The 22,868-nt window shown below is 41.9% G+C and overlaps 1 protein-coding gene across 6 annotated transcripts in view; it reads left to right on the top strand.

The window, feature by feature from the left end:
* Positions 1-1,355: 1,355 nt before the first annotated feature.
* LOC109921518 (activating transcription factor 7-interacting protein 2-like) overlaps positions 1,356-22,868 on the top strand; it is an 85,367-nt gene continuing 63,854 nt past the window's right edge. For 5 of the 6 annotated variants that reach the window (XR_007264420.1, XR_007264419.1, XM_048609948.1 and 2 more), the window contains exons 1-3: positions 1,356-1,457; positions 1,598-1,868; positions 21,643-22,628. Coding sequence is in view for 4 of the 6 variants with exons in the window: in XM_048609948.1 (XP_048465905.1) it covers positions 21,653-22,628 (976 nt within the window). In the remaining 2 variants the exon portion in view is untranslated. The remainder of the gene's footprint in view (positions 1,458-1,597; positions 1,869-21,642; positions 22,629-22,868) is intronic. The other variant, XM_048609949.1, reaches the window with a different exon arrangement.

The following is a 22,868-nucleotide window of genomic DNA, read 5'->3' as shown; positions in this document are numbered from 1 at the left end:
CATTGTCAGGCACTCATATGGCGAGAACGTTACTTGTCTCTGACTGCCCAAGCCTATATGTTGTCCAGGTCTTGCTGGATACGGGCATGGCTATTTAAGTTGAGTTGCACTTGCTGATCACTGCATTAACATTTCCAGGGTAAGCACGCAGATAAATCCTAAAGACTCCAGCATGAGCTCGGGGATGGAGAGCTTTGTAGGGGGTCCTATGCTGATTTCTGCTGCCTATCAGAAGTTGAAACTTGTCAGGCAATTACTGCATACAGGCATCTCTCATCTTACATCCCATTTCCACCAATCCAGAAACTGGGAGATTTGAGACTTAAAGTCAGCCAGCGCAGCACAAGCACTAATAAGAAATATGTATATACAGCATATATAATTAGGAGGTGAGCTCAATAATTTGCCTGCTTTACACCATAAGATAATCTGATTGATCAACATCTTATCAACTAGGCTAAACATTCAGCCTTTTCCTGGGTGTATTATCAATGGCAATATCTTAACAAATTAGAAAGAACTTGATTGGTTCGAATTTTAAATGTTTAGCAGTTTACTGTTCCCTCATAAATTCTCTATGGTGACACTTCTACCAATGTCCAACCAATCAGTGCCTTTTTATGCTTGTTCCCTTTGAGATTTGGTATTCCTGTAATTCTGTCCTGAGAATGCAAGAGGAAATGTTTTGACAACATTTTTGTCCCGAGTTTTGAACAATCGAGTAACTCTTTAAAAAGTTAAGAATCTTTTAAATTGTTTCATTTTAAAATGTTTTTGAATAGAGGAATTTCAAAAATTGAGGAATCACCGAAAAGGAAAACAAAAATTAAAACTTGGAAACGGCCAAACTGATCCAACTTATTTTGCATACCTGAAAACGGAACTCCAGTACAACCAGATTTACTGAATTTTGTGGGCTTTTTCTCCTGCGTACAGGAGCAATGGAAATACTTCAGGTCGTGTGGCGAAACGTACTGCAGACGGTTTTAGTGACCTGCACCGGGCCATGTGCGATAACTTTAGTTTCACACCTCACACACAACAGCTCACTCCCAACCCCAGTGACAAAAAAAGAAGTTTGTATAGGAGGTTTTTCAGTGTAATTTGTAATGCAATACCGTTACGAATACCAATATGGCTTTAAGGCTCTTCGCCACCGCTTAAAGGGAGAGGAGAAAAACAAGATCTAATTAAGCCTGGCAGTGTGTGCAAATTTAATTCACCTGGGACACCACTAAGTTACCTGTTAACCCACTGATGCAGCAAAGCACGCGCTTTGCTCTCTACTTTTATCTTTTGTTCCGTGGGTATGCAAATAAAGAGAACAACGGGCAAACCGGTGGCAGGACTACAGACACACACATACAAAAAAAAAATCTTGACATGCACAGAAGCAGACGCACGATCTATATTCAAACTTCGATCACGACAGTCGTGAAAGACAAGCCGTTTGACAGGTGCGTTTTGTTTTTAAAAAAAAGGATTTTTTTTTTTCCTTCGCCGCCCCCCCAACGTGTTGCACGAATATTTAAAAGCCTCACGTATATAGTACCTACACGTAGGACGTGTCTAATATCCTTGTTTTTGCTCCTGTCAGTTCATCGACCTTACGTTTCCAGCGACTGAACAAGCTGAGAGTTGCCGCGCTCCCGCTGGGCGCTCGAGGCGCCACGAGGCGGGGGAGCCGTTTGAATTTTCGAAACACGTGCCGTTCCTAACGGTTTTCTTATTTTTTAAAAAAAAGTTTGGGAGGGGCAGAGTCGTGGGAGTGGAAGCATTGAAAAAACCGTGTTTTAGGAGTAACTGAGTCCCCATTTCCTCAACCTTTTTACTCTCTCCTACATGGCGCGTCACTTTATTTTGCTCAGGTGAGTTTTTTTTAAGAGAAGGGATGTATCCACGCACATGTAAATCAAAATCTAATATAGTGTGGAATTAAACCTTTCTTGGAGGAGGGGCGAATTTTCAATAGATGCAAGAGTTAGAAACTTTGCAAGGTAGTTTGCACTTTGGTTAGAATATTGTATTTTTCTTGGAGAGAACCGGGGATTCTCTTGAACTAAGTGCTGCGGCGTTCATCTTTTCATCTTTCCATCTTCCTCTCCATGTGATATTCAGTGATTTTATAAAGTATATAAATAGTCACTACGTAGCAAAAGAAACATGCTTCCGATGCAAGCAGTGCCCTCTAGGTCAGACATCCTCTGCAGAGAAAGAAACCGACTTGCAATTAAATTTGAAGTTTTTTTTTGTAAGAAGTGTTATAAGAGGTCATGAAACATATCCCCTCTGAAATTGCGAAAGGGGCTATTGGGAATACACTTCTGGATTGACAACTGGAAAATGGACGACAGTGTGCTGTAAAAGATGATGTATCATATGATTGAGCTTCCAGTTCAAAGCAGTGTTAAAGGACACTTCGGTCTTTTCACGGTTCACGAAATAGTGACTTCAGAAAACAGCATCCAACAAAGTCAAGTCTTTTTGTTTTAACAGTCAAACAAGCAGACTGGAGAAACCCTGATGCATCAATGATGCTGTCACCTGGCAACAGCCTCTGGACTAAGGTAATAGTTCTTTTTGGTAGGCACCTAGATCCTACGGTTAATTGACTGGAGAAACATTCTACAAGTATGCAGAACTGTCTCCCTTAGTTTATAAGGGCCAGAATTTGGCACTGAAAGCCTCAGTTTTTCTGTCGTTCTTTCTCGTATCTTTCCATGAAGCATTTTTGAAAAGTCCTGAAAGTTCCATGTATCAAGATTCCTGTTTGTCATCGGAGTCTGAAGATTTCCATGGTGCTGCAACCAACTGCAACATGAAAACTTTGATAAGAATGTGATCCCATGCATGGGTATCATTTTAATGATCTGACTTATGAACAGCTGCTTTGTGGTCCTGTTTTTTTTTCTGACTTGCAAACTGATTCAGGAATGCAATTCAATTGGCTGGATGACTGGTTCGAGATACCAAGTGATGTGAACGTCATGGGCTTAATTCCTGCAATGGCTGAAACTAGAGTCATAGAGTTGTACAGCACGGAAACAGACCCTTTGGTCCAACTCGTCCAGGCTGATCAAAGATCCTAAATTAATCTAGTCCCATTTGCCAGCATTGGTCCGTATCCCTCTTAAACCCTTCCTAGTCATGTACCCATCCAGATGCCTTTTAAATGTTGTAACTGTACTGGCCTCCACCACTTCCTCTGGCAGCTCATTCAATACATACACCACCCTCTGTTTGGAAAATGTTGCCCCTTAGTTCTCCTACCCTAGGAAAAAGACCTTAGCTATTCAACCTATCATGATTTGATAAACATCTATAAGGTCACTCTTCAGCCTCTGGTGCTCCAGGGTAAATAGCCCCAGTCTAGTCAGCCTCCCCCTAAACCTTCCAGCCCCAGCAATATCCTTGTGAATCTTTTCTGAACTCTTTCAAGTTTCACATCTTTCCAACAGCAGGGAGACCAGAATTGAATGCAGTATCCCAAAAGTAGCCTAGCCAATGTCCCGTACAGCCGCAATGTGACATCCCAACTCTTATACTGACCAATAAAGGCAAGTGTAACAAACACTTTCTTCAATACCCTGTCTACCCGTGACTCCACTTTCAAGAAACTATGAACCTGCACCCCAAGGTCTCTTTGTTCAGCAACACTCCCTAGGAACCTACTATTAAGTGTGAAAGTCCTGCCCTGACTACCATGAAATATTCTACTTCTCAACCCTTTTTCCTTGCCTGATGCATGGTGACCCTCTCATTTGAGAGAACAGCCCTAAGCTCCAAGCTCGGTCACAGCAGCGGCGTGAGCCCAGCATGGTAACACGTCGGAGGCAAGTTTGGGTTCCTGGCAGCTTCTGCATCAATGAGATCCAAGCACTGATTTATGGCTGCTGCACTAGAGGCAAAGTTTGGGTTCCTAGTGGCTTCTGCATTGACAAGCAGATGTAGCACTGACTCGCAGTTGCTGCGGCAGTTGCAAGTTTGGGTTCTCTGTGGTGTCTGTGTCCAGCGCAAGCTCATGGAGGCAGAGGTAATTTTGGGCGCAGAACAAGACTTGGTGACAGTGGCTACATCAGGAAGATGGGCACGAAATGGACACACGGAGGCAGAGTTGATTTTGGGCCGGTGCGGTACCGGGTAGCATCTGCATTGGTGAGGACTCCTAGTGTTGAGTGTGTTGATGGAGGTGAGATAGCGCTGAAGAGTAGCAACTTTCCTTCCAGCAGTGGTGGCACGGTGAAGGGGACTCATGCCTGGCTACTGGCCCATGGTGAAGCACTTACCAAAAAGGACTGTGAAGTTGAACACACTTTTTAAATTTTTGTTTTAAACTTTTCTACCTTTTATATTCTACGTTTTAGTTTATTTTTCCATGTTTTTGAGTGCCAAAGAATGGTGACACTCTACATTTTTCGCTATATTTTGTAACAAAATTCATGTGAGAATAAATAAATGAAAATAAATTAATAAATCAACTCATTGGCAACATGGGGAATGCCTGTACATGTTTCAGTAAGTTCCAAATCCTTCTGTCTTGTAGTTTTTTTTAATGTGGATTCTTATACATACATGGAAATAGAAAATGAAACATACTATAAGTTCAGGATTGTTCAGCAAGAGAAGGAAACAGTGTATTAAAGTCAGTGAAACAAAATTTCATTAGATACTGTATTTGAGGCAATAGAGTTGAAGTGTATATATACTTGCAGAAGGCATTTGATAAAGTGCCTTTTGAGCAAAACTATAACTCTTGGAATAAAAGGGATGTTGCAGTATGGGTGTCAAATTGACTGAGTCACGTGAAACAGTGGTTAATGGGCATTTTTAATGGTGGAAGCAGGTTTGCAGTTGAATTCTTCAGAGACTCATTTTGGAACTGTTGCTCTACCAGATATCTATTAATGACCTAAACCTTTTGTGTGCAGGGCAAAATTTATGGATGATGTGAACCTTGGCAACATTGTAAATTGAGGTTTATTGGATGCAGAAGTGGAGAAATGCAGATCTATGAATGCAAGTGTCTTTGAAGATGACAGGACAGCTTGGATCAAGGTTAATATTGAATACAATATCCAAGGTCCTGTTAGGGGCATAAGAGCAAAGCGGTTATGTTACTGGAGGAGATTGGCAGCAATGTTATTATTCCCATAGACATAGTTTTTCTAAATATTAACCAAGAACCATGCAACATTTTCATGTTTTTAAACAAACATTTTTAAATCTATTAAGCAAGATTAACAAAAGCAAATGCTTATAACAATGGTAGAGAGAGTGATATAAATCATTGGATATAATTTTTTTTTCTTTATAACTATTCTAATTCCAGCCAAGAATTCAAATGTAGACTGCAAGATCTTGAGTTCAATCACTTCTGGAGTTTATGCAAAGTTATGCCACTGCCCTCTGAAATTTGATTTCTCCTCTGCTTTACGGCTACTCATCTGAGGTCAGAAGACACGTGATATCAGGTTGTAGTCCAACAGGTTTATTTGAAATCACAATGTTTCAGAGCACTGCTCCTTCATCAGATGAAGTGAAGAAAAGCACATGGGCACAGAATTTATAGGCAGAGAGATCAAAAGATCATACAAATGTTGTGAATGGAGTGTCAATAGGCTGAGTGATAAGTCTCTGCAGGTGATCAAAAGTGTCAGACAGTACGAGTAAAGTTTCAACAGCTGAATAGCAAGTGAAGGAATGACCTATAATCTGATTAATTGAAGCAGAGAGATAATTACAAAAACTTAAAAATATGGTAGTGCTGGAGACAAACCACATGGCTGGAATTACGTGACAGGTATAATAGTCATATTCCGAGGGTGTAACCAAAGTAACAAATACTCAGATTATAAGTCATCCCTTCATTTGCCATCCAGCTGTTGACACTTTACTCTCACCATCTCTCGCTGTTAATCACCTGCAGAGACTTATCATTCAACCTATTGATGCTCAACTCACAACATTTTTATGATCTTTTGGTCTCTCTGCCTATAAATTCTGTGCCTGCGTTCACTTCACCTGATGAAGAAAAAGTGCACTGAAAGGTTGTGATTTCAAATAAACTTCTTGGACTATAACCTGGTGTTGTGTGACTTCTGAGCTTGTCCACCTCAGTTCAACGCTGGCACCTCTACATCACTCTACTGAGGTGTAAGATTTCATGAAGATTTAACTTCTGGCTAAGCAACCTGCAAACTTTTCTTAAACCTGAGCTGAGGAATTCACAGTTGAGGTCTTAAGTATTACTGCATTTGTCCCTTTTTTTTCTCTTTAAAAATCAAGATACCCTTGATGCATGTTGGTCTCTACATTCCTTGTCCTGGCCCTAGACAGACACCACTCCCAGAAGGTTTTAGTTTTCTCTACCCAATTATAAGCTGAACTAATTGTTTTGCATGGAAGGTTAGTGTGATTTTCTTTCTGTAACTGCAAGCTAAGCAAATTTTCCAGAATCTCTCTCTTCTCAGCCTCTGTCTCCAAACTGAACTGAAGCTTCCACCTACATACCACATGGTGAATGATGAATTTAATGTTTTCTGTGCTCAAAGTTCAGACTGAAGCTGCACTGGACTCTCTGCTCCCCCTGAAGGCTTGACTGCTTGAGCAAAGGCCAGAGGAATCTACCTTTATTTGTCTTATTTAATGAAGAATGTAAATGCATTGGAAGTAATTTAGAAGGTTTGTTACATTTAACATCTGGAATCAACGGTTTGGCTTGGGGATATTGAACAGGCTTGACTTGCATTCACAGTTTAGAAGGCTTTTATTTAAGGCAGGGGTAGATCCTTGATAAGCAACGAGATAAAATGATGCTGGATAGGTGACAACATGAAATTATCAGATCAGCTATATTTGTTGAATAGAGCAGAATAGAATTCTGCTCCTCATTCACATTTGTATGAAAGCCCCCTGGCCCATCTAAATTGCACACTTGAGATGTTCCAAACATAGTTAAAATTTATCTGCTGTCTTCCTAAGTAGCTATAATTTACCTCTTGCAAAGACAGCAGTGCGTCAGACATTTTCTCCAGCTAAACAAACTCGCCTTCCGTTTTCATATTCATGGAGAGGTGATGGCCTAGTGGTATTATCACTGGACTGTTAATCCGGAGAGCCAGATAAAGTTTTGGGGATCCAGCTTCAAATCCTGCCACGGCAGATGATGGAATTTGAATTCAATAAAATATCTGGAATTAAGAATCTAATGATGACCATGAATCCATTGTCGATTGTTGGAAAAACCCATCTGCTTCACTAATGTCCTTTAGGGAAGGAAATTGCCATCGTCACCTGGTCTGGCCTACATGTGACTACAAACCCACAGCAATGTGGTTGACTCTGAACTGCCCTCTGGGCAATAAATGCTGCCTAACCAGCGATGCCCACATCCTGTTAATGAATAAAGGGAAAAAAAATCATTCAGACTTACTTAAATAAGCACTGGTCATCCCAGTCCTGTTTCAGTTCCTCCAGATAAGTGTTTCCATTTCCATATACACAACAGGTCTTAAACTAAAATGTAATATTTCTAAAATTCTGAAATAACACAACACTCTCGATACTGTCTTGCCTCCGAGTTTGTGAATTGCTTTGAAGCATTTTCTTCCTTAGAACACTGCTCAATTGGCAATTCAGAAAACAAAACCTGAGTTTTTCTTGGCTATCCAGTCATACTACCTAATCTGTTGACATTTGTTTTTAGAGGGTGGAGCATAATGTGTTCATTACAGAGAATGTAGAAATGCAACACGATCTGCTCAATATTCGGGCTTCTCCCAAGTGGCAAATAACCTGGCATTTGTGTGCTGTGGAAGATATGACCTTCGCCTATAGAAGAAAATTTAACCACCGCCCCTTGACAATCAATGGTGTTACGATCACTGAATTCCCTACTATCAACATCTTGGGGGTTATCATTGGCCAGAATCTCAAATGGACTTGCCACATAACCGCTAGCTACAAAAGCAGGTCGGAAGCCAGAACTACTGCAACAAGTAACTCATCACCTGACTCCCCAAAGCCTGACCACCCTCTACAAGGCACAAGTCAGGAATGTGATGGAATACTCCCCACTTGCCCGGATGAGTGCAGCTCCAACAATACTCAAGAAGCTTGACACCATGCAAGACAAAGCAGCCTGCTTAATTGGCACCATATCCACAAGTATCCACTCCCTCCACCACCAACGCTCTGTAGCAGCAGTGTGTACAAGCAACAAGATACACTGCAGAAATTCACCAAAGATCCTTAGACAGCATCTACCAAACTCCCTAACTCTTCCATCTAGAAGGATAGGGCAGCAGATCTATGGGAACACCACCACCTTCAAGTTCCCCCTCCAAGCCACTCACAGTCCTGACTTGGAAATATATCGACATTCCTTCACTGTCGCTGGGTCAAAATCCTGGCATTCTCTCCTTAATTGTATTGTGGGTCAACCCACAGCAGGTGGACTGCAGCGGTTCAAGAAGGCAACCAGGGCTGGGCAATAAACACTGGCCAGCTGGTGATGCCCACATCCAACAAATGAATTTTTAAAAAAATATCCTCTCAGCAGGATCAAAACCCCTGAATGGTAACAGGGACAGGCAATAAACTAAATCAATGTGTTCAGGTCAATGTAATGAGTGGAGAAAATGTGAACATGACGCCACTTGGGCAGATAGCCTTCCTTAATAAAGATAATGGCAAGTGCAGAAGGATTCCAATGAGCCCAAATGGCCATTGTCTGAGCCACACATTACTGAATCAACAAAAGTTGTTAGTGCACTGCTATGGATCAAATAGCAAGAGAAGGAACTTCCCTTCAAGCTTTGGTTGGCAACCCACCCAGGAGAAGCAGACACTGAATTCAGACTTATAACATGGAGACCTTGCTAATGCTGTCCTAGTTTGCTGCCCTACAGCAGATGGTCTCCAGGCATGAAGGGTGGAGATCAGTCAGTGAAGATGGTACTATCCTAACTTAAAGCTAAACTGTACAGGCTGAAAAGAAATAATCCACTCGAAGTCAGTCATGTACTGAATAGAAAAGAGATGGAAATGGTAGATGTCAGGTGGTACGGTTCCAGTTCTGCAGACATGTAACTCAATATTGTTTTGATCTGGAGACCTCCCCCCCAGTAGCATCCGGAGTGACCAACCAGCCTTATGAACCATAAACTGAATAGAAGAAGGACCTATAAAAGGTTGCCTTCAGATATTTATCTCCACACCACCCGTTTGACTTGTTGCAGTCAATGGACATTTCCTAATGTGGCCAAACTGCAACAGAGAAGAAATTAAGCACTCCAAACTCCTAATAAGATTGCATCAAAAGACTGGAAAAGAAGAAGCATACTAAAGCATGAGAACAATATAAAATTCTGATGACAAAGCTCTGTCCTGGTAGAATATTAGCAAGCCAAGCTGGACATCAATATAGGAGACTTGAGGCAGATTTGCTTCTGAGCAAGGCAATTGACAGAGCACAATATTGGTTATGTCCTGTATTGGTCAGGGAGACATCAAGGTGAACAGCACTTCTGTGTCAGCTTTATTACGAGCTCTGGCACCACTGAACTTAAAATTGGCAATCTAATTTAATTTGCTAATTAGGCGTTCTGCATGCATAGTGTCATCGTGCCTATCTTTTCAAGGTCAGCAGCATGCAACTCATCATTGGTACTCCAACCTTTAAAGGATAACTCAGCTAATGAAGGTGAGCTCCACAACTCCCTGAACTCCTCTAGAATGTCCCTTCTGAGAAAGAAGTTGTTATTGTTAGTGATTTTGATACCAGTGTTGGTTTTGACGGCCTAGTGTGCAAAGGAATGCTTGGAAACCATAGAGTTGGAAACTGCAATGAAGATCTACTCTTGGAGTTCTACTGAAAAGCAGCGATCCATATCAACACCTGTGGACTGATGCTGGTGAAGCAGATTCATGAAATCAGTGTGGACAATTTTCAGCACAACAGCAACCTCTTGACTCCTTTTTGCACATCTGTGCTTCACACCACTGGACATGTTCTGGCCCTGAATTTACCATCTTCAGCATGATGCTGGCATGTAGGTATTGAGTTACTGGTGACTGCTAATCTTGTTTTAGTGAAGGACCCTGCTGTTTTTACTGCTGCCATCAACTTGTCAGCATGCTCTGAGTTGGTCATGGAGCAAGTCTTTGAAGGTAGAATCCTTTTTCAATTTAATTACATACATGAGAGGGAAAGGTTCCTTCAAAATCATCATGGATTAAGGCCCACTGGAGTCATAGAGTCATAGAGTAATACAGCATGGAAATAGGCCCTTCGGCCCAAACGGGTCCATGCTGACCATGGTGCCCACTCAGCTAGTTTCAGTTGCCCGCATTTCGTCCATATCTCTCTTAAACCCTTCTCGTCCATATCCCTATCCAAATGTTTTTTTAAATGTTGCTATTGTACCTGCCTCAACCATTTTCTCTGGCAGCCCATTACATCATATACGCACCACTCTCTGCATGAAGAAGTTGCCCCTGAGGTCCTTCTTAAATCTATCCCCTCTCACCTTAAACCTACGTCCTCTAGTTTTCAATTCCCCATCCCTGGGAAAAAAACTATATATACATTCATCCTATCTATGCCCATCATGATTTTATACAGTTCAATAAGGGCACCCCTCATTCTCCTACATTTCAAGGAATAAATTCCTATCCTGGCCAACCTCTCCCTATAACTCAGGCCTACTAACATAAATCATCTTTTCACCCTTTCCAGTTTAACTATGTCTTTCCTATAACAGGGTGATCAAAACTGTACACAATACTCCAAGTGCGACCTCACCAATGATAGTTACAACTGTAGCATAATATCCCAACTCCTATACTCAGTGCCTCGACTGATGAAGGCCAGCATGCTAACTGCCTTCTTCACCACCCTGTCCACCTGTGATGCCACTTTCGATGAACTGTGTCTTTGTACACCTGAGTCCATCTGTTCCACAAAACTCCTCAGGACCTTACCATTTACTGTATAAGTCCTATCTTGGATTGACTTTCCAAAATGCAGCACCTCACACTTACATGCATTGAATTGCATTTGCCAATCCTCAGCCCACTTCCTCGTCTGATCAAGATCCCTATGTAATTTTTGATAACCTTCCTTGCTATCAACGATATCTCCTAATTTTGTATCATCTGCAAACTTACTAATCATACCTAATCATTCACATCCAGATCAGATCAGTTATGTAAATAACAAATAACAAAGGTCCCAATAACCACCCCTGTGGCTCACCACTAATCACAGACCTCCAGGCCAAAAAATAACCTTCAACCATCACCAATAACAAGGTGTAGAGCTGGATGAACACAGCAGGCCAAGCAGCATCAGAAGAACAGGAAAGCTGACGTTTCGGGCCTAGACCCTTCTTCAGAAATGGGGGAGGGGAAGGGGATTCTGAAATAAATAGGGAGAGAGGGGGAGGCAGATAGAAGATGGATAAAGGAGAAGACAGGTGGAGAGGAGACAGACAGGTCAAAGAGGCGGGGGTGGAGCCAGTAAAGGTGAGTGTAGGTGGGGAGTTAGGGAGGGGATAGGTCAGTCCAGGGAGGACGGACAGGTCAAGGGGGCCGGATAAGGCTAGTAAGTAGGAGATGGGGCTGGGGCTTGAGGAGGGGATAGGTGAGAGGAAGGACAGGTTTGGGAGGTGGAGACAAGCTGGGCTGGTTTTGAGATGCGGTTGAGTGAGGGGAGATTTCGAAGCTTGTGAAGTCCACATTGATACCATTGGGTTGCAGGGTTCCCAAGCAAAATATGAGGTGCTGTTCCTGCAACTTTCGGGTGGCATCGTTGTGGCACTGCAGGAGACCCAGGATGGACATGTCGTCTAAGGAGTGGGAGGGGGAGTTGAAATTGTTTGTGACTGGGAGTTGCAGTTGTTTGTTGCGAGCCAAGCATAGCTGTTCCACAAAATGGTCCCCAAGCCTCCGCTTGGTTTCCCCAATGTAGAGGAGGCCACAACGGGAACAGCAGACACAGTATACCACATTAGCAGATGTGCAGGTGTGCAGGTGAACATCTGCTTGATGCGGAAGGTCTTCTTGGGGCCTAGGATGGGGGTGAGGGGGGAGGTGTAGGGGCAGGTGTAGCACTTCCTGTGGTTGCAGGGAAAAGTGCCGGGTGTGGTGGGGCTGGAGGAGAGTTTGGAGCAGACAAAGGAGTCACGGAGAGAGTGGTCCCTCCGGAAACCAGATAACGGTGGGGAGGGAAGAATGTCTTTGGTGGTGGGATTGGATTGCAGATGGCGGAAGTGTCAGAGGATGATGCGTTGGATCCGGAGGTTGGTGGGGTGGTACATGAGGACGAGGGGGATTCTGTTTTGGTTGTTATTGAGGGGAGGGGGTGTGAGGGATGAGATGCGGGAGACACGGTCGAGGACGTTCTCGACCACTGAGCAGGGGGAAGTTGCGGTCCTTGAAAAATGAGGGCATCTGAGATGTTCAGGAGTGGAATGCCTCATCCTGGGAGCAGATGCGGCAGAGGCGAAGAAATTGGGAATAGGGGATGGCATTTTTGCAGGAAGGTGGGTAGGAGGAGGTGTATTCTAGGTAGCTATGGGAGTCGGTAGGCTTGAAATGGATGTCGGTTTCCAGGTGGTTGCCAGAGATGGAAACAGAGAGGTCCAGGAAGGAGAGAGAGGTATCAGAGATGGTCTAGGTGAACTTAAGGTTGGGGTGGAAGGTGTTGGTGAAGTGGATGAACTGTTTGAGCTCCTCATGGGAGCACGAGGCGGCGCCAATACAGTCATCGATGTAATGAAGGAAGAGGTGGGGTTTAGGGCCAGTGTAGCTACGAAAGAGGCAGGAATAGCTTGGGACCATGCGGGTTCCATGGCCACCCTCTTTGTCTGTAGGAAGTGGGAGGAATTGAAAGAGAAGTTGTTAAGGGTGAGGACGAGTTCAGCTAAGTGGATGAGGGTGTCAGTGGAGGGGGACTGGTCTGGCCTGCGGGACAGGAAGAAGTGGAGGGCCTTTAGGCCATCTGCATGTAGGGACTCCTCTGCTTCTTACCCTCAAGCCAATTTTGAATCCAATAAGCAAGCCTTCCCCGGATCCCATGCGACCTAAATTTCATGACTAGCATGCCGTGCAGGACCTTGTCAAAGGACTTACTAAAGTCCATATAGACAGCATCCACTGCCCTCACCTCGTACATCCTCTTGGTTACCTCTTGGAAAAACTCTAAAAGGTTTGTCAGACATGACTTCCTGCGCCGAAATCCATGCTGACTATCCCTAATCAGACCTTAACTATCCAAATGTTGGTTAATCCTGTCTCTCAGTATCCTCTCCAATGACTTGCCTACCACTGATGTCAGACTCACTGGCCTGTAGTTCCCTGGCTTGCTGTGGTTGGTTCGCTCGCCGAGCTGGTTCGTTAGTTTGCAGACGTTTCATTACTCAGCTGGGTAATATCCCTGCCTTGTCTTTGCTACCTTTCTTAAACAATGGAACAATATTAGCCATCTTTCAGTCTTCCGGAACTTCACCAGTGGCTAAAGATGAAGCGAAAATCTCTGCAAGGGCCTCTGCAATTTCTTCCCTAGCCTCCCACAAAGTCCGAGGATGGACTTGATCAGGCCCAGGCGATTTATTCACCTTAATGTGCTTTAAGGCTGCAAACACCTCCTCTCTGGTAATGTGTATCCAGTCCAAAACATCCCCATTTGTTTCCCTTATTTCCTTAGCAGCTATGATTCTCTCCTCAGTAAACACTGAGGAGACATATTCATTAAAAACCTCCCTCATCTCCTGTGGCTCCACACACAGACGGTCATGCTGATCTTTAAGGGGACCTGTTCTATCCCTAGGCACTGTTTTAATCTTAATATAACTATTAAACCTCTTGGGATTATCGTTAACCTTATCTGCCAGATCAATCTCATACCCTGTTTTTGCTGTTCTGATTTCACCCTTATGAGCGCCCCTACACTTCTTATAGTCATCTAGGGATTCACTTGAGCCCGATAGCTTAAACAAAGTTTATGCCTTCTTCTTTTTGCCGACCAGAGCCTCAATATCCCTTGTCAGCCAGGGATCCCTAAACCTTCCAGCTTTTCCCTTCACCCTAACAGGGACATACTGTCCCTGGACTCTTGATATCACACTTTTTAAAGTCTCCCATTTTCCAGTCGTTCCTTGTACTTCAAACAAACTCACCTAATCCACCTCTGCTAGATCTTGCCTATTGGCCCTGCTTCAGTTTAGCACCTTAACCTGTGGACTTGTCCTATCTTTTTCCATAACTATGTTAAAACTAAGAGAGTTATGGACCCAACGTGCTCTCCAACTGACACTTCAGTCACTTGCCCGACCTCATTTCCTAAGAGGAGGTCCAGTGTTGCACCCTCCCCAGTAGGGCTTTCTGCATATTGATTTAGGAAACCTCCTTGGACACATTTGATAAATTCCACCTCTTACATTCTGGGTGGCCCAGTCAATGCAGGGGAAATTAAAATCTCAACCTATACTACTACTACTGTATTATTCCTACAGGTATCTGCAGTCTCTCTACACATCTGCCCCTCTAGTACCTGCTGGCTATTTGGGAGTCTACAATACAGTCCCAACAGAGTGAACCCCCCGCCCTTCTTGTTTCTAAGTTGTAACCATGTGGCCTCATTTGACGACATCTTAAGAATACCCTCTCTTAGCACAGTTCTTATGTCCTCCCTTAGCAGAAGGACAAATCCCCCTTCTCACTTACTTGTACTTCTGTCATACCTATAGCTTCTGTATCCTGGAACATTGAGCTGCCAGTCCAGCCCTTCTCTCAGCCATATTTCTGTTATGGCTATAATAGCCCATTCCCCAGAGCCAATCCATGCTTTGAGCTCATCTGCCTTACCAGTAAAGCCTCGTGCATTGAAATAAATGCACTTTAAACCAGATGACTTTTTCCTTCCTTTACTTTGCTCCTGGCTATCCTGAATAGTAAACTTGCTCTTGATGGCTAATGTATTTTCCCCCAACTCCTTGGTGGCCCCTCTCTTATTCAGAGTCCCACCCTCCCAGGTAACAGTACCAAATCTCCCCCCGAGGATATTGGACCCCCGCCCTAGTTCAAGGGCAACCCGTCCCTCTTGTACAGGTCACCTCTACTCCAGAAGAGATCCCAATGATCACTGCACATTGATTAATCACATAATCATTTGTTCTATCATCAGCTATCCTGTTAGTGGTTGCTTTCCTCGTACAACCTATTTTTTATAATCAGCCTGTTCAGAGATATTATTTCACACCTCTGGAGCAGTTGGGACTTGAACCTAGGTCTCTTGGAATAGAAGTGTGGGCACTACCACTGTGCCACAAGCACTCTTCTGTCAGAGTACAATTGCTGCTGATGCAGTTTCTTTCACCTGGTACAGAGGAGGAATGGTGGAGATATAAAAACACTATTTTCTGTAGTTCTAATTGTAAACTGAAACGAAAAAAAACTGTTTTAACAGAGGATTGTTGTATGTTTTGAAAGGAGATAACCTGCCACTCATTCACAAGCAATGCTTGACACAGCAGCTTGTTTTAAGTAGTGGTTAAAGCGTGGTTGCAAATGAATTGAATCTATGGATTCATGCAGATGATTGATCTTTTGGTTGGTCCAAGTAGCTGGCTGCTCTGCTCTGAGTGACCAAGCTATCTGTGACAAGTAGAAGGTTCTTTTGAATCAAGCATTGATTCTTGGGTAACTGAACAGCTTGGGAATGTGAACAACGATACAGAAGTCATCAGATCTGCACCCATTCAATTCCTCTCTCTTTTCCTTGCAGTATAAGGCACTTTAAGTCAGAAGAAAGCCTTATCTTTGCTTCAGTAATTACTGTAAGCTGTGACTTTCAATAAATCAAAAGGTTTATCAGTGAACCACTCACCCTGTGTGTCTTGCAAACCAGTATCCAGGTTTGAGCAGACAAATGGCAAGTGCAATTCGTGCCGCAAATGCCAAGCAGTGACCATCTCCGACAGGAGCAAATCTAATCATTCCTTGACATTGCAGAACTCAAACTGAGTGTCAGTAAACAGGTTATTGCCAAACAAGTACTGTTTGATATTACTGTTGATGATCCCTTCCATCACTTTACTGATTTTTTGAGAGTAGAATGATGGGGCAGTAATTGGGCAAGTTGCCTTTGTCTTTTTGCGTACAGGAATCAACTGGGCAATTTTCCATATTTCCTATTGATGTCAGTGTTGTAGCTATATTGGAAAAGTTTGGTTAGGGTACCACATGGTCAGAAGCACAAGACATAAGTACTATTGCCAGTATGTTGTCAGTGTCCATTGCCTTTGTAGTATCCACTGCCTTCAGTTACTTCAATATATCATTTGTAGAGTGAAATTGGCTGAAAACTGGCATTTGTGTTGTCAGGAACTTCAGGAGGAGACTTTTTTTTTTAAAAAATGAGTCTGGGTAAATGGCAATGTGATTAACCATTACTGTCGAGGTGATGTGGCCCCATCCAACCACCCAATCCATGTGAGTACAATCCACAATAAAATATCAGTACATACAAGTGTAAAGAAATACAGGAGGACAGTGTTAGAGTGTCATTAAAAACTTGATGAATATGCAATAGCTCAATTATTTATGTATTCCTTAAATAGCCCTTGTACTCATAAAGCAATTCATTTGATTTCCCCCAATTATCCTCGGTGTAACGACATTCTTGCTCAGTTGTATTAGACATGAGCTTTTGATTTTGGTGGGATATTCCTTTATTTCTTCTTGTCAGCTTTGAGCATAAGGGCAGAGACAAGATCACTTGTGGTAGAACTATGACTTTTTAGATAGAGAGTTATGTCCATTATGTTAAAACTGTATGTGACTGTACCTCAGAATTATGTTAGTTAATATGTACTGGAGAAGAAAGTAGGAGAGAGTAAATGACAAATAATGATATCAAGGAATGGAAGTATTTTTAAAATATGGAAAGGGTGATTGGAACTTCCGTTGATAATTCCAACTGCAAAGGGTTGGAAATATCAGAAGATGTTGTACATAAGCCTTTTTGATTTTGAATAGAACAAAGTTTTGTGAGTACTGTAATTAATGTTCTACTTGGGGGAGGGTTGAGAAATGTGTGCAACTTTTGGCATGTAGACTTGAAAGGATATAGATATAGTGGAGAGGATTACTTTAAAATATTGGGTGCCTGCTTATGCAGACTCTTATCATTGGATAAAAGATTGCATATAGGACATGATTTTCTAAGTGCTGTCACAGATGGCGAATTAACCAGATGGAAAAACACAACGTGGAGAACTGTGGGTCTGTGATATGTGATAACTCCTCTTAATTGACCTGTCTCTCAATTCAAGCTGTACTTATCACACAGATTTCTGACTCCCTTTGTTTTGTGTAAAAGAGGAATAGCTATTTATTACTAACAAAATCTACTTTACAAAAGTCTAGGAATGGCAATGGTACACATTCTTAAAGCCACTAACTAAATGTTACTCCGAAATCCCCCTTTTCCCCACGCTGGCACTTAAACCTGACAGATAAAACAAAAGGTTAGTAATGGAGGTTAAATATTAGTTTAAAGATAGAAAGGTGGCAAGCCATGTGGCTGGACTCTTAGCATTTGAATCTCGAGCTAGCAGTTCCAACGTCTCAATATGTTAAACCCCTCTGAGTAGCTCTACGATAGTTTGTTGATGAAAGACCTTAAGCCTTTGAAAAAGTAACAGAGGTGGGTTGATTCTTTCTTCTGGACAGTCTCCACATGGTATCCTACCAATGCACACTCATGATGCAGCTCCTTGCCAAAAACGGTCTTCCAGTTCAACCTTTACTGCTCAAGTCACAGTTATCCGTTCTTTGCTTCAAGCAATGGTTCCTTACCAAGCAGACACTCACAGTACGTCCTCTCTAACAGCAATCCTTTCTTGGACTTCACTGCTCAAGCTCTAGCTGTTGATCAACCACACAGCGCTGCAGGGTTTGCCTTTACAACTCAAACCCCTCACTTTTCTGTCCAGATTGTAACTTTTCTTACTGGTCATTTTCAAGCTTGTTGCAAGGTCATAGCTTTAAACTCTCTCTTAGCTTTGGTTGGCTTTCTGCAGTACAGGAGTGACTGATCTGTGGCCAATACGTGCTGATTCCTGCAATCCCCAAAGTCAGTTCCCCTAGTGAGGGGCGAGCAATAGACTGAATGATGAACCTTATAGATAATACCAGTCTTTTCTCTTAGTTTTTAAAAACTAACATAGGAGTTAGTTATAAAAAGAAAAGTTAGAAAGAATAGGTAATGTTATAACCCTACCTCTCCACCAAAAGGAATAAAACTCATTCCAGGGCATTTCATTACAGATTAGTAAATGTTAAGATGAGACACATGTAACAAATTCAACTTCTTGGCCCACCCATGAAATCTTTACAATCGTGAACCCCTATATTACTTGAACAACAACAGAATTCACTCTTAATTAAATATATTTACATAAACAAGTAAGACTTCTTTACACCATTGACAAGGTATATGCCATTTCATTATCCATACCCTTGATACGGGCTAACTTAACATTAAAATGTTGAGGTGACAAACTCCACCAGAACAACAGTGGTGTTTTATGTTTAAGACTCCCATTAAAAATTAATGATTGTGGTCTGTAAACACAGAGGTCTCTCAACCTCCGTGATGCTTATACACCTCAGAGTGCTGAAGGGCCTCTAATATCGTAATATCAGTACTTCCTTCTCAATGGTGGAGTATTTTCTTTTGATGTCGATCTAGCTTTTCGAAAAGTAGCCCACTTTTCTTGATGCTTCTTGATGCCTCTGAAGTCATCCTGTATTAGAATTGCTGCAATACCTACATCGCTGTCATCCAGTGCCAACTTAAAAGTTTGGTAAAATCGGGAGCTTTAAATGTGGGCTCATTTAGCAATTATAGCTTTTATGTTTTCAAAGGCTGCCTGGCATCCTGTGCTCCATGTTATCTTTACCTGCTTTTGCAGCAAATCTGTAAGGAATACAGCTACCATACTAAAATTTGGTACGAGCTTCCAGTAAAACCCTCATGTCCCCAGAAACCTCAATGTCCCGTTTTGTCTGTGAGACAGAAAAGTTATCAAGGTTCTAACAGTTGTTGTTTGTGACACCACCTGCCCTTGACTAACAGCGAATGTAATTTACCATTGCCCTCGCAAATTCGCACTTTTGCGAGTTTTACTGCTAGACCTGCTGTCTGAACAGGATCCCCAATTGTTTATCGTATTCCTCCCCATGTGACTTAATACTGTTCCAGGGACCAGACAGCCATCCCTCCCTATCACACTCCACCCAAAACCCCCAACAGCTGAAAATCTCCACTACTGTCGAACCTAATCCAGCACTGGATCCAACCCCACCTTTGCACCTAACATACCACCATGATCGGACTTGAACCCTACTCTCCGTACCACAAGACCTGACCATCAATTCCCCTCTGCCTACTGAACTGGACTCAAACTGACCCATCCCTGCTGCTATACCCAATTTCTCCATACCACCTCAACCTACCCTAAACACTAATCTACCACCTTGCACAGTACCCCCACACCAACTGGCACCCCATTTACCTGACTCCCTACCCAATTTGGCATTCATCCCTCCCAGCACCCTAACCTCTCACTAACCTTTATATACTTGTCCATTGACAGCTGCTGTCAAAGTGGCTGTCCGGACCTTTAAATTTGAGATTACGGCGGCTGACTGCTGTGAAAAAGGAGAATAGTTTGCCTTCCTCTAACAGTTCTACACTATAAAAGAGCATATTTCTAAGGAAGGCCTAAGTAAAATCTCCTCTTCAAAATGCAGGTGCTTTAAAAAAAATGTCACTCACCAGAAAATCTGCCTCAAGGTCTCTTACAGTAGTAACTGCTCTAAATCTGCGTGTCATTGCAATGACTTTCGCCTTTTTCTTCTGCCCGTTTACTTTTTTGGCAGTTAGGTCTAATGGAATGTTTGTAATGCCTTCTTCCAAGAAAGGGAATATGGACATAACACAAACTGAAATACAGTGACCTCAGATTTTATTTATGCTTCATTCATGGGTCACCACAAGCTACCCAGACAGTAAATAAAAGCCCACTCCAGTTTACAGTGCAAAACTGTCAGCATGAATGTTTTGAAATTATAAATTTACAATTTATCTTGAATAAATCCTACAAAAGCAAAATAACTTACTAAATTTCAAATCCAGTCATTGTTTCTTCCCTGTCCGTCAAGAATAATGTCAATTGGCATAATCCAAAGAAAAACATTTAATAGTCTACTAATTACTGTCAGGAAAAATTAATTAACTTTTTCTCAAGCACGTAATTAATAGCAAAAATGCGAAAACATGTTTTGAATGTACAGAGATAACAAGGTGTACAGCTGGATGAACACAGCAGGACAAGCAGCATCAGAGGAGCAGGAAAGCTGACGTTTCGGGTCTAGGCCTTTCTTCAGAAAAAGAAAAAGACCCTTCTGCTCCTGTGATGTTGCTTGGCCTGCTGTGTTCATCCAGCTCTACACCTTGTTATGTCAAATTCTCCAGCATCTGCAGTTCCTACTATTTTTGAATGTACATTTTTTTTTTATTTTTAGAATGCTGGAACCATGTTTCATTATCTTGTCTGAATTCAAGAATAAGCCAGCTACCAATTTGGCTCATCTGATGGCTGTTTAAACTCCCAATCTTCTTTCATAATATTAACCTTCACATTCCTCATTTCACTCAGGCCTGGCATTATTTAATCAGCACTTTTCTGATTCAACTCCCTATTTGTTTCAAGTCTTTCAATTGTGCTGGATCATTCCACTGTTGACATTGATTTTCCACATTTTTTGCATTTGGAATATCTTTAAAATTTGTGAGACGTGTAGTCAATGGCACAAGGTGGTAACAATTCAGAAATTGTTTCCTTCAAAAGAGAAATGCAGCAAGTGCATGAGAATACAACCTGCTAGATCGCCTCAAAGTCTGATTTCATCCTGACCTGGAGATGTATTGCTGTTACTTTACTATTGCTGTGTTAATATCCGAGAACTCTCTCCCTAACAGCACAATTGTTCAACCTTCTGTCACATAAATCTGCATTTGCTATAGATGGAGTCAGTGGGCTGAGAAGGTGCACAATTCACTTTCTAACAGCACAGTGGTGTACCTACCCTAGAAGGGTAGCAGCAGTTCAACAAAATGGCTCACTGTCATCTTCGCAAAGGCGATTATTGGGGGGAGGGTGCGCAATAATTGCTGGCTTTACCAGTAATTTCCCCATCCCATGGATTAATTAAAAATACATCAAAATTGCTTAATTAAAAATGCTTATGGATATTTTATTGAATTGTTTAAAACCTATTTCATTGCATAATCAACCTAGTTACCTGATCAATTTAAAAACACCTGCAAGATATCTTTAATGAATCTATTCAGATGCGTTATTATACATGTCTGAAACAGCTGGGACTTGAACCAGGGCCTTCTGGCTCAATGATAGGGACAATACCATTATGTTCTAAGACCTCTTAAGAAATATCTTGGATACATGCTGAAAATCTATATGATAGGCACAATTCTGCTGTAAATCCTAAATTTTATATTTGGCCTCATTAATAACTTTAGTATTTGCACTATATTTTTAAATGTTCTAGATAATCAGATATGGATATAGCAAATATTGCTCCAAGGAAGGTTTTCAGAGCTAAGAAAACACTTCGAGTAAGTGACCGCAAGCAGTGGGAAGCATTAATCAGAATCAGACCTCCGAATGGCAGCAAACAGCCCTTTAGAGATTGTGATCATCTGAAAAGCCATTTGAAGGGCACTGATGCAGAAGATGTCAGTAAACACAATGAACATTTTATTTCAAACTGTCCAAAAAATGATATTTCAAAACCAGAACTGAACCAGAGTTTAACATTTCATTGCAAAAATGACGTCGTCAAGGCCAAATTCAAACATTTATCTGACATCTGTGTAACAGAAAACCAACTGGAGAATGCCAGATTAAAAAGTCAGGAAGATATACAATCCAATGATCATCCATATCCTCAGCAAAAAGAACATCAGAATATTGGTTCACTCAGAAAGCCTCTAAAATCATCCTCTGAAACTATTGACCAAAACTTAACTGCTACAAATGGTAGCGTCATTTCCTGCTCCACATCTGCATTAAAAGAAGACTTCAGCAGAACTTCTAAAACCCATTCAATGAAAATTCCTGCACCGCTGGACCAGAAGAACTGTGTGACTTCCATCAGTGTTGATAAGAAGTGGAATATTGAGCCCGTCCTTCACGTTATCGGTGTTGAAGATCTTAAATTTGTTTCTTCAGATGTTCATGATAAGACAAGTAATCTAAAGAAAATAAACCATTCTATTAGTCCTATTTCAGAAAAGATGTCCAGTGAAGTTCATCAGAACCTGATGTGTAATGTGCATTTGTCAGCCCTACATATTTCTCACAATGTAACTGAAAAGGTTAAAGGAAGTGTACTAAATGAAAGACAAAAACCTTCTGTTTCAAAATACCTTCATGTAGAAGATCAATCCCAGATAGATGAGTCTAAATTACTGATTGATTACCAAGAGCAGATTGAATGCAATGCAATTATACTGATGGACAAGAAAAGCTCTGGTGAGTAAGTTAAAATTTTATAGTTTGTGCCAGTGAAGTTGTAACTGAATGCTGCCCAAACTAATACGGTGTGAAGCTGAGGGGGAAGTGATGGGTGTTGAGTGTTAACCTCTCAAGCCTAGTTGTTGTTTAGGTTTTTCAATTAACTAAAAATGACTTTTCAAGTTAAGAGGTAAGTTTTATGTTCCTCCAGGAGGAGGGGGTGTGTTGGGGGCGGGAGAAGGGGTCAGTGGAGGGAGG

This window comes from Rhincodon typus, chromosome 21, assembly GCF_021869965.1.
Source record: "Rhincodon typus isolate 14 chromosome 21, sRhiTyp1.1, whole genome shotgun sequence".
NCBI lineage: Eukaryota > Metazoa > Chordata > Chondrichthyes > Orectolobiformes > Rhincodontidae > Rhincodon > Rhincodon typus.
The sequence above is the reverse complement of the archived record's forward strand: the minus strand, read 5'-3'. Positions and strand labels throughout refer to the sequence as shown.